This window comes from Prionailurus viverrinus, chromosome D2 (genome assembly GCF_022837055.1).
Source record: "Prionailurus viverrinus isolate Anna chromosome D2, UM_Priviv_1.0, whole genome shotgun sequence".
In the NCBI taxonomy this organism is placed as follows: Eukaryota; Metazoa; Chordata; class Mammalia; order Carnivora; family Felidae; genus Prionailurus; species Prionailurus viverrinus.
The window spans coordinates 38536194-38548768 of record NC_062571.1 but is presented as its reverse complement, the minus strand read 5'-3'; the positions used below and the strand labels follow the sequence as shown (position 1 = coordinate 38548768).

Below are 12575 nucleotides of genomic sequence, written 5' to 3'. Positions count from 1 at the left end.
CATCTGGTCCAATTATTTTATTTCTTCCACATAGACAGATGGGGAAATTGACACTGAGAGAGGGCAAGTCTCATGTCAGAGAGTCCAGACCCAGCCGGGGCAGACCTTTCATGTGTTAATTCGACTGACACTTACAGAACACCTCTGTAATGCCAGAAGTGGGCTTGGAATGCGGTGGTGAGTAAGGCAGACGGTGGTCCTAGTGCTTGTGGATCTTCGGGTCCAGGGGGAAGACGGTTTCATAAGTAAATACAACATGTGAGGTCAGTCCAGTAAGAGAGCTACAAGCAGGGAGGTACTGTATTCGTTTTCTAGGGCTGCCATAGCATAGTACAACAAACCGAGTGGCTTATGTAACCGAAGTGTATTCTCTCGTAGTTAGTCTGACGGCATCAGGCACGGTCAGTCCTAGGCACCTCTCCTTCCTTCTGCCCGGGTGCTGGCAATCCTTGGTGATCCTTAGCTTGTAGATGTATCATCCCAGTCTCTGCCTTTGTCTTCACATGGTGTTCTCCCTGTGTGCATGTCTGTCTTCAGATTTCTACTTTTTCAAGGGACACTAGTCCTACTCCAGGATGACCTTATCTTCAGTGTCTGACTGTATCTCTGATAAAGTCACATTCATATTTGCTGCCGTCAGGATTTCAACATTTTGGGGAGGACACAGAGCAGCCAATCAGTTTCCTTCCTCCCTGTCTGGGAGGACTCCTCCGGGACCACAGGACAGAACTTCAGTGTTTATTACTTTGTGCTGTCTGCTAGGAGTCCATCGACTCAATGAAGGGGTTGTTGGAATTTTGAACACGGGACTGGCTTCTGGGAATCCCGTGGGGTGGGGCAGTCAGGATGAATGGAACGCTGTCATGGGGCTTTTGTAAACCTGAGGGGGTTGAATCCTGAGTGCACCTCTCCTGCCTCATGCTCTGCTCTTTGGCTCCCTGTTCCCCTTGGAAACGAGGTGCAGTGATCTAACAGATACCTGACAAATTCGTTCACATCGACACTTCAGGGCTTACAGTGGTATCTTTCCTGGGAACATTTGCATCATTCTCTCCAAAGAGAGCGCGATTACTGAAACCACAGCAGTTATTGTTAGTAGTGGAATTTCAAGGAGGAGTAGGAGTAGGTATTTTTTATGCAGCCGGACTTCCGTAAACTCTGGAAGAAGCTTCATGTCACTGACCCGACCTTTGGTTCTATGCGTACCTGGAGCTGGTTCGGCCCTTGGGATGGAGGGGTGAACACTGTCCCCAGGTACTTGTTGACAAGCAGGCAGTGCTGTGCTGGATGTCCTGTGTAGGCTGAGCCTTGCTTGTTGGTGCCTGGATTTTGGATGCTGAAAGACCTGGTTGTATCCCTTTGGGTCAGACCCTCCTCAGTTCACCGGGACCCAAGTGTTGCTTTTCTTGTTCTTATGCCAGCAGTTGACATCATCCTTGGGGTGAGTGGCCCCATTTTTGTGCAGACTGTGTTAGCCTGGAGACCTTTGGCTGTAGAGGAGGGAATACCCTCTCACATTGCCTTAAACAGTAGAGAAATGTGTGATCTCACAGAAGCTGCTGAGGTTGGGCTGAGTACATCAGGATGTGGCTCTGTGATCCTCTCTGTGTGTGTCTTCCGCTCAGGCTGATGGCAGGGCATTTGTAGCAACAGTTCCAGCTGTCGCATCTAGACCTGGAAGTGTCCAGGGCTACAGTGTCCTTTATGGGAGCCACTAGCCACAGGTGGCTATTTACAGTTCAAATTAATTAAAATGAACTAAAATTAAAATTTGTAGTTTTTTTAGGTCTGTTTATTTTTGAGAGAGAGAGTGCGTGTGCACGTGTGGGAGGGGGCAGAGAGAGAGAGGGAGACAAAGAATCCCAAGCAGGCTCTACTCTCCCAGCTTGGAGCCAGATGCAGGGCTCAGTCCCACGAACAGTGAGATCATGACCTGAGGTGAAATCAAGAGTTGGACGCTCAACTGACTGAGCCACCCGGATACCCCTCTAGTTTCAACAGTAACACCAGCTACATTTCCTGTGCTCTCTGGCTACCTGCGTGGCTACTAGCTGCCATACGGGACAGAGGAGATAAAAGAACATCTCTGTCATCACATGGTCCAGAGGCTGAAGGGGGTTGTCTCCTCTACTGTCTCCTTGTCAGCAAAGAAGCCTTCTGCAGAAATTCCCTCGCAGGGTCTCCTCACACCGACTATAGTTGGGTAGCTTGTCTGTGCCCAAATCAGTGGCTCACACGGTATGGTCTCTGGACCAGCAGCGCTCAGGCACCGGCTAGAAATGCAGGTTCCTGAGCTTCACCCCATCCCTGTTACATCAGAAGCTATGAGGATGGGGCCCAGCATCTACATTTAACAGACTCCTGGTCTGACATGGGCTGACCTGACTTAGTCCCTGGCGAGGGCACTGGAGTGTCTGAGGCTGGCTTGGACCTGTCCCTTGGAGTGGAATGAGTGGTGGGGTTGGCCATGGGGACCACTGCTGTGCCTCCTGGAGGAGGAGGCTGGCCCGGCCTCACCTAATGACTGGCGGTGCTCTTTCCCTGCACCACAGCCCTGGCAGAAGGGGGCCGGTAGGTCAGATGGGGACTGGCTGTTTTGGTTTGTGCATGGTCTCTCTCCATGAACCTCAGGAAGGGCGAGGCAAGAGCAACGTCTTACGATAAAAATGTCACCTCCACTTTCCCACTCACGTCACAAACAACATTTGGGGAAAGAACGGCAAGTTACAGTCAGCAGAAGAGAAGACTGGTAGGGGAAGCCTTGCCTGTGGTGTCTTCTCTGTGACAGCTTGTGCCTGATCGGCTGCCCTGGCTAGCGTTCGATCTGCGGGTGGCCTGTCCCCTTCCAGCTCTCCAGCTGGACACTGCTGACAACTCCCCACACCCGTGCTAACCTTCAGGGTTAACAGCCCTAAGGATTGCAGAATTCTTCTGCAGAGGCCTTTTCAGGCAGTTTTCATCAGCTGAGCGCGTGTGGCTTCTCAGAGGCCTCCCCCATCCCATGCAGCCCGACGGTAGGTAACCTGCCTATCGGTAGGCCTCACGGATCTGCCCAGGGAACGCACATTCATGTCAGGCAGTGGATATTTTTCTTCCCCATTCACCCTGACCTAATTTCTCAGGTGCCTTTTATTTCTCACCTGGGACAGCTGGGGAGGTTTTAAGGCAAACAGACATCCTTGGGTAGCATGTATAAAATAAGCCTTAAATTTATGCAAATTGAAGCATAAAGGAGAAGTTTCTTCTTAAACAAAGAAGTCTCTTGGCTTGTCAGCAGGAGAAGCAGCCGGAGGGCTTCCTTCGTTTCCCAGAGAAGATTCCTTGAAAGTGCAGCTTCTGGGTTGGCACAGGAAGGTCGGGTGAGTCAGCCTGGAGGCCGGTTCTGCGTGCACCCTGACTCCTTGTGCCCTCTGACCCTTTCCTGGTCCTTCTGGAACAGGGGCCTATTTTCCCAGCTCATCTGCAGAATGTGGGCAGTTTCTTCTCTTGGAGTACGTGCTTGATGCTTGTGGGGGTCACAGAGAGCCCTGGCCCCTGATCTCACAGTCCAGCCAGATGTCCCAGTCTGTCCAAGCTGCCAAAGCAGAACACCACAGACCAGGCAGCTGGGAAACAAAGGATATTTATTTGTCACCGTTCTGGAGGTTGGGACTCCAAGATCAAGGCAGGTCCAGTGTCTGGTGAGGGCCCGCTTCAGGTTCATAGATGGCGTCTTCCTGCTGTGTCCTCACGTGCAGAAGGAGGGGAGAGCTCCCTGGGGTCCTTTTATAAGGACACTAGATCCATCCATGTGGGATCCATTCTTGTGGATCCCAAGATCGCCCCCTGAAGACCTCACCTCCTAATACCACACCTTGGGGGTTAGGATTTCATCATAGGGATTTGGTGGGGAGACACCAGCATTCAGACCATAGCATCAGAGAGTTAAGCGACTGGCCATTGTGCCCTGTGTAGAACTGAAGGAAACAAATAGCTCAAGGGGAGGAGCAGCTGTTTCTGATGGGGGGGTGTCAGAGCAAGTTTCAAGGAGGAGGTGGTCCTTATGTTGGGTCTTTTATGGATGGTGCTTTGGAAGTAGGAGCAGCTAGGAAACAATAGGCCATCACTGCCTCTCGTTTTGGGTTTCTGCAGAGCAGACCCTGAGTGAAGGATCTGCTCTGAGAGCAAGTGTTCTACCTAGGAGTTGGGCATGGCTGTAGCCGTTGCATTGTACTGTCAGTCCTGGGAGGAGCTGAGCTGCCGTGCAGTACTGACTGACCAAAGGGGGCATCCCCCTTGTTAGGGGAGGGCCCCTCCCTGCATGTTATCAGTGGGTGATGCCTTTAAATGGAGTGGCTCCCGGGCAGCCAGTAAAACAAGGGAGAAAAAAGCCACTCTGGCCAGCAAATGCAACTCCAGGCCAGAGGCTCTCAAACTTGATCAGGCATCAGAATCTTCTGGAGGGTTGTGCTGACTTCACTTTCTGGGTTTCTGACTTAGGAGGTCTGAGTGGGCCTGAGATGTGCATTTCTAACAAGTGTGTGACGCTAGGTGCTTTCAGAATCACTGGTTCACAACGTGGGACTGTGTCTCTCCTGATGGCGCTGGCTCTTCTGGGCTGGAGATCAGGATGGCTTGGTTTCACTTGCTGCTGCCTATGGTGACCATGTTCTGCTGCTGCTTTGATTCTCCCCCAACCGCCAGGGCCTGGGGGTAGCCAGGAAGTTTATCTGGGCATCGCCCCTCCACCCGGCAACTGCTGGCCCGTGCCAGTTTTCTCTTTGGCTCTGGCACCATGGATCCACGGAGCTCTGGAGCGGATTGTCATTTGTCTGGCTGTAAATAAGACATAGGGGGTGGCCTTCAGCTGGAGTGTGGTGGTGAGGGAGCTAAGGACAGAGGGTCTTCTGGCTAAGACCACCCAGCTGCTTAATTGCTCGCTGAGCCTGCAGAGGTGGCCGCACCGGCCATGGCGACTGGGAGGCAGAGCCAGGTCTTGTGGTGGTGAAAGGGGCCTGCCCAGTCTCCTGGCCAGACTCTGCTCCTGCCATCCCATTCACACCAAGGCCCGGTGAGTGAGGGCTCTTTGTCCAAAATCCAGGGCCTGTGCCTGCTCTCCTGGCATCTCCCAGCACCCCTGTTTTAGTACAGTCCAAATCCCTTATCCCTGGAGCCCCATTCTGGGCACAGAATGGAAGAAGGAAATCTGCCTTCCCCAGTGGTTCCCGATTTGGAAAGAGGAAGGAGCAAAGTTGGGGAGAGTGGACAGTTTTGCGTTTGAATCCAAAAAAACAGCTGTGCAGGGAGAGGAGAGCCAAGGGAAAGATGTGTGAGGTTTCTGTGGACAACTCACTTGATGTCAGTTTTTATTTTGCTTGTTCTTTATGATGTTTGCTGTTCCTGGGGTGACTGATGGGGTGGGGGTGCTGATGGTCCACAGGGCCACCAACCATGCCGCTGTTGGGACCCTGGCTTCAGTTTAGGGGCACCAAGGGTTTTGTTTTTGCTTAATTTTTTAGAAAGTCATGTCATTGAGATATAAATTGCCTACAGTAAAGTCTCTCCTTTTTATATCGTTAAGCGAGCTTTGACGACCACACGTTGTCCTGTAACCACCACCACAAGTAAGATACAGGACAGTTCCCTCACCCTGAAACATTCTCTTCTGTGACTTTGTACTTAGCCTTTCTTCCCTCGTCCCCCAGCCCCTGGCAGCCATTCATCTCTTTTCTGCCCTATATTTTCGCCTATTTCCAAATGTCTTATAAATGGAATCATATGGGGTATAGCCTTTTGAGTCTGGCTTCTTTCACTTAGCAGAGGGCTTTTAGATTCCCCGGCTGTCATGTGTCCTGGTGGTTTGTATCAGAGGCCTTTTCTTCCCGAGTAGTATTCTTTTGTGGGAAGGAAACGCTGCTGTTTATCCATTCGCCGTCTACCTTTAGTAGTTGTGTGTGGGTGTTGGTGTGCATGTACATTTTCTTTTGTCTTGTGTGAATACCTGGATGCGGGATTCCTGGGCGGTATGGCACGTGCATGTTTAACTTTGTAAAAGACGGACAGGGTGCCTGGCTGGCTCAGGCGGTCGGGCGTGTGACTCTCCATCTCGGGGTTGTACGTTGAGACCCCATACTGGGTGTAGAGATTACTTACGTAAAATAATAATAAACAAGCCCGCTAAAGTGTTTTCTAAAGTGGCCATGTTGCTTCATATTCCCACTGGTGATATTTGGGAATTCTGGTTTCTCTGTGCCCCTTGCCAGCATTTGGAGGTGGTGTTGTTTTAATTTTTTTCAAGTTTTTAAAAATTTTTAAAGTTTATTTATTTATTTTGAGACACCGAGAGAGAGAGAGAGAGAGAGAGAGAGAGAGAGAGAGAGAGAGATCGAGCACCAATGGGGGAAGGGCAGAGAGAGAGAGTCCCAAGCAGGCTCTGTGCTCGATCCTATGTACTGTGAGATCATGACCTGAGCCAAAATCAGGAGCTGGGTGATCAACCCACTGAGCCACCAGGCGCCCCAGTGTTGTCATGTTTTAATTAAGCTATTCTTTTTTTTTTTTTAAATTTTTTTTTTTTTCAACGTTTATTTATTTTTGGGACAGAGAGAGACAGAGCATGAATGGGGGAGGGGCAGAGAGAGAGGGAGACACAGAATCAGAAACAGGCTCCAGGCTCTGAGCCATCAGCCCAGAGCCTGATGCGGGGCTCGAACTCCCGGACCGCGAGATCGTGACCTGGCTGAAGTCGGACGCTTAACCGACTGCGCCACCCAGGTGCCCCAATTAAGCTATTCTGATAGTGATACAGGGACTTGGTAGTTGTCCTCAACACTTGCAAGTCTGTTGTGTAGAAGAGGAATTACAGTTGTATCGTGTGGCCCTTAGGAGTATATCTAGGTCATTGGGGGAAGTAGAGGGAGACAGATTTTAACTCTGTACAGAGCATAATTTTTATGGGGCAAGTTTGGCTGGGCTTTGCTGTAAAGTAGTGAGCTCCCTCACCAAACAGTCTTGGTGGCCATTTGGGGGATTCTGGCAATCATCTGGATGGAGGGGCTGTACCTCTTCAAAACATCTTTCAACCTTGAGGTGCAAGCAAAAAAAGAAAAACTTTATTTTTAATTGACTGGGGATGGAGAGGATTTTCTGCAACACTTGCCATTAATTTGGAACGTCCAGGCTTAGCATATCTTGGGAGTCTTCTTGAGGTGCCCTGTGGTCCTACTGTGCTTTCTACCTTCCTTATTGTGGAAGGATAGGCATTCAGGCAGCATTTTCCCCTGTTAGTCTGCTGTGTGTTGGCTTCTCAAGTCTGGGCAGCCTTATTTCTTGTGTGTTTCATGTATGTTCAAACCTTTGGAGCAGGAAAGGGATACTCCTGTCCGGAGACAGTGTAACGTAGTGGTTGAGGCCCTGGCTCTCCAGTTGGAGCCACGTTTACATGGAGGTGGACTGTTTTCCTGGCTGTACAGTCTTTGGGGATGTCACTTTCTCACGGGATGATCATAGCACATCCGTGGGAGGGCGCTCTGGGGGTTAATTGAGTAAAGACAGAGTGCACTTAGCACAGAACCCAGCACCTGGGTTGTGCAGTGTCCTCGCTCATTTCACTGTCTGTATGATTGGCTGTCCCTAGGTCCTCACATCTTCGAGCAAGTGTCCTCATTCTGCCGGAGGCTGGGACAGGCCGTAGCTGTGTGTGGTGACAGATCTGATGGCCTCTCTTTCTGTCCTGCTTCTCTCTCCAGCTTCCTCAGAAGCCAAGGAAGGGATACATTTTTCTGTTGCCTCGTTTACAAAATGGGGTGAAAATTCTTTACCTCCCGGGACGCAAGTTGCTGAGCCTGGTGGTACTTTTCATTTCCCAAACTCTAGATTTGCTGTTTCTGTGATACTTCTTGGACCTGATTATAGTACAGAGCACCTGTTCTCACATGGCATGGTGTCTCCGAGGCCCTTTCTGGGGGCCAGTGAGGTCAAAACTGTTTTCTTAATGATCGTAAGAAGCCACTTGCCTTTTCCACTGTCATTCCTCACACAGACTTTGCTGTAGGGCAGAGTTTTCTAGAGGCTCCATCCCTCGTGTGTGATATTACACAGAGAAAAGACTCTAGCCATCTCTATCAGGCCAGATGTCAACAGCATTGTAAAGATGCGATATCACTCTTCTTGCTACGTTTTTTGTTTTGTAATGGAAAGGGGCAGTTAACTTTTTCAGAAAGAAAATCTTATGTGAACACTTTTGCTTATTTTAAAATTAGATATTTAAAAATTCTTTCTTAGTTTTAATTTCTAATCTGGTAGACATCATCAGATAGATATAACCCATGTAAACAAAAGCTCTTGGGAGTTCTCAATCATTTTTAAGGTTGTAAAGAGGTCCTAAGATCAAAAGCTTTGTGGACTTTAAGGTTAAGACCTTGGGCTCTGGGGTCAGGTAGACAGAGGGAGGTCTAATTCTCAGTGGTGTCATTTATTGGCTCTGTGACCTGGACAATTTTTGTTTCCTGATGTGTGAAATGGGAATGACAGCAGTGTCTTCAGTAAGGGGATGGGATGCATCTCAAAAACTGCCAGGTACAAAGTAAGTGCTAGTCGTGGTGGTCCTGTGGGAGGCAGCGAGGCACGGAGGTGGAGAGGGCGTGCTCTGAATCCAGGTGCCTGGGCTCTCCTCCAGGGCATCACTTGCTCTTTGTGCAGGTTTGAGTCGGTTACCTAACCTTGCTGGGCCTCAGTTTTCTCAGCTCTGAAATGGGAATGATAATGTTAGTGCCCACCCAGGTTTGTTGGGAGATTACATTAATGCTTGGGACATCTGTGTTGGCTGCTCTTGTATGGGTTGGCGGTGGCCGTGAACATCGAAATTCCTCTCGCCCAGATGCTCCTTGTCTTTTTATCCCATTGTCTCGGGTTTGCCAGTCCTGCAGGGATCGTTGCCTGCTAAAGTTGTTTAGAGGGTTGGCTCATCGGCATCACTAGAAGAGGCATCAGACACGTGTCCAGAGGAAGCCCCACTTGTCAGAGAGCTGGCTGAGTTATTGCAGACTGGATGACAGTGTAGACCTGGCTCTGGGTTAAGGCTCATACAAGTGACTTCATTTGCCAGAAGAGGAAAAAGTTACAGCTTGCACAGCTGTAACCAGCTGATTTCTAAAACTCTGGGGACAGGGGTAAGGGTCCAGGGTCTTTTGGGGACAGGTGGGGGAAGGCTTCTTAGGCCGTGGAGTAGAACCATGTGGGGCAGGGGAAGTGCTCGTGGGAAATGCTGGTCCTGGGCCCCACCTCAGAGGGCATTCTGACCCAGAGGTCTGGCCTGGAGCACAGGAACCCCGGGTGTTATGGTGGTGATGGTTTTATAATAACATGCACTTTAGGGGGTACTACACTCAGGTGGTGGAGGTACCCACTTTGCATAATGCTGAACTGAGTGGTAGAGGCTCCTACCTCACACTGTGCTGTAGCCTGTCTCCCCAAAGTGTCGAAGTGCCCATCTTTTGTTGTGGGGGACACTTGGCTTGCATGAGCAGTCAGCCAACAAGGATCAGTCGGGGGCTGGTGGTCAAGATGGCACAGGGTCAGAAGACCTGCATCTTGCACTTTGCATGTTTCGGGGCTGCTGGGGAGACAGGCACTCTGTTCCCTGTGAATCACCCTCCCGGAGCACATCCATAAAATGAGATGGCTGCTGTGATTTCCCGTGACCCCACCTAGGATCTCGGAGGGGTAGTGGCTGTACTGGGGGAATATGTGGACAGAGTCGAAGACAGAAGCACCACTGACCTGTCTCTGTGTCTCTGACATTTGGGTGAGATGTTTTCTTCTTAGAAAAGGATTTGGATCTTGTCAGAGGTACTGGTGGTGGCCATTGCTGCGGCTGTTCCTTAGTAGTAGCATAAGGCATAGGATGCCCTTTGGGACACTCTCAGTCCTCGGCACAGGTGATGAGGGCCTGATATGAATGGACTGAGCAGCCAGAGGCCCCAGGACTTACCTGCAGCACATTACATTGACCTTAGTCGTGACCAGCTCTCTCTGAAAGCCTTCTAGGAGCCCATATACCTGGGCTGGTTGGGGCAGGTCCTTGGGGCATTTGGAGAGGTTGGAGAAGGAAGCTGTGCAGTGTTCGTTCAGCCCTTGTTGGGGGCAGGGACACAGACCTTGGGCCCCAGCCTCAGAGGCGGCTGCCTTGGGCCTCAGGAGCTTCTCTGGGTCCCTCCTGTCCCTCCTTCTGCAAGCCGTGTCTTCCATTCTGCTCAGGGCTCATGTTGGCGTCTCCATGCCCAGGCGTGGATAGCTGCTGTTTCCAGACTAGGCAAAGTTGTGCCAATCAGGCCCTAGAAGGGTTCTATCTTGGAGGTGTCAAAGCTGGGCTGGGAAGAGAGTGGGAATCCTCAGCAGGACCAGCAGAGTGGGTGGGTGATGCTTGGATTCTGGAGCAGACAGCCCGGGCTTGGGTCTCAGTTCCCCCTCTTACTCCCGACTCGGCGTTGTCATCTGAAAGGCAGATGCTAGCAGGACCACCTGGTAGGGTTGTTGGGCTTAGCTGACTCAGGCCAAGGGCTCAGAACAGTGCCTGGCAGACCCAGTGAGTGCTAAATGCAAGTTCACTTTGTTATTTTCCCCCTGCCAGGTACCACCGGGAAGGCGCCATCCCCTCCACCCCTCCTTCCTGACCGGCAAGTGAACGAGAAGGTGGAGAACCTCTCCATTCAGCTGCGGCTGATGACCCGAGAGAGGAACGAGCTGCGGAAGCGCCTGGCCTTCGCGACACATGGGACGACCTTTGACAAGAGGTGGTGATCAACACCTGCTCCCCTGCCCGGGCCCAATTGACAGGGGCTACTCTCCTGATGCCATCGTGCCCCCCCTTCCCCACCCTGCCCCCCACCGCATGCTCATCCTTAGCTCCCGGTGGTGCATATGGCATTGCCAGAGTGTCCCTTTGCCCCAGTCCCCACTGCACTTTGAAGCACTGTCCCCACAGCCCTGGGTGGGGGGGAGGGAACACAGGCTGCTTATACTTCCTCCAAGCCTGACTGGAGCTTGTGGCCTGAGTCACATACCACATGGAGATTGAGAAGTGTGGGCGTGTCTGTCATCTATCCGTCCTCTATTCGTCCTCTATTCATGATCATTTGATGGGTGGTTTTGGCAGCAGCTGGCGGGGCTGGGTCCCACTCTGGTGCCCCCTCACCGGTTTGTTAGGTGGTCTTGGGTTCATCACTGCCCCTCTCTAGGCCTCTGCCTTCCAGCACCAAGATGGTGTGCTTCCTCTCTATCTCTGTCTGCTGCTTGCATGCAGCCCCTGTCCTAATAGAGATAGTGATCCCATGGCTGAGCCCCCGACCAGTCCCAGCTACATGCATGCGTGTGTGTGCACGTGTGTGTGTGTGTGTGTGTGTCTGCATGTGCGTGTGCCGCTCCTCCTCACTGATACATGGGTCGTTATATGTTCACACATTAATTGTTCCCTGCCACATGTGTTTTAGGAGGGTATATTCCACCTGGCTTCTTTGTTGTTTTGAAGAAAATCTTTGCTTCTTTTGGGATTTAGAGGTAGATACCAAGGAAGGGTGGTCCATGGGGTGGGGCAGAGGGAGAGTCTTTACCCACCTGCACAGTCCAGGGGGGCTTCATAGAGGAGGAGGAGGGATACAGTGTGATTCATCCTTCCGGGAGATGCTGGTAGGGATTCTGAGGGGAGGGGGATTGCCCTTAGGGGCATCAGAGTTGTGTGCCTCTTCCTGAGGAAGGTTCCTCTGGGGTGACGTCAAGGCTGCAAAGCCTGTTCTTTCAGGCTGTGTTGATGACGATATGGTCCTCAGCACAAAGGGAGGGCCAGTGGAGACCCAGTGTGCTAGAGTCCATACTGTCCCTGGCTGCTTTCATGCTACCAAGGCAGAGCGGGTAGTTACACAGAGCTGTGTGGCTGGCAAAGCCTGAAGTATTTACTGCCTGGCCCTGTACGAGAAAGGTTACTGACGCCAGCTGTAGGGCAGGGGTTCTCGAATTTGTGCACTGGAATCACCAGAGGGCTTGTTAAAGCACCGCTTGCTGGTTAGCCCTCCCTCCCTTCCAGGTGCCTGATTCAGGGGTTCTGGGGCTGACCTGAGGTTTGCAGTTCTCACAGCATTAGGTGAAATGAACGCTGTAGGTCTGGGAACCCCACTCTGGGAAGCATTACTCCTGGCCAGTGTTCTCAATCGTGGCTGCACCCTGGAATCCCTGGGGGAGTTTAAAAAAAAATCCTGATATCTGGGTCACATCTCTAAGGATGCTGATGTATTTGGCCTGGGCCTTGGCATTTTAATGTGCACCCAGGATTGGCAGTCACTTTCCTAAAAAGAGGAGAAACTCCATCCTAGGTTTCTGGCGTGCCCACTGTGTGTGAAGGCCTGTTGCACGGTCTCCCGGGAGCTGCTAGAGAATAAGACAGCACCTTTTTAGCTCTCCAGGCTCAAGCAGGGAGCCCAGGCAACCAAGGCCCTCCATCCTAGGGGTCTTGTCGGTCTGGGGAGGCCAGGATGTCTGAGCAGAACAAACCCCAGGTGGTCGTGGTGTGTAGGAGCCAGTATCCGGGGACGCTGGGCTGGAGG

At 51.5% G+C, this 12575-nt stretch overlaps 1 protein-coding gene across 3 annotated transcripts in view; it reads left to right on the top strand.

The window, feature by feature from the left end:
* DLG5 (discs large MAGUK scaffold protein 5) overlaps positions 1-12575 on the top strand; it is a 127497-nt gene that overhangs the window by 50575 nt on the left and 64347 nt on the right. For all 3 annotated transcript variants that reach the window (XM_047825586.1, XM_047825587.1, XM_047825585.1), the window contains one exon: positions 10610-10772. In XM_047825586.1, coding sequence (XP_047681542.1) covers positions 10610-10772 — 163 coding nt within the window. The remainder of the gene's footprint in view (positions 1-10609; positions 10773-12575) is intronic.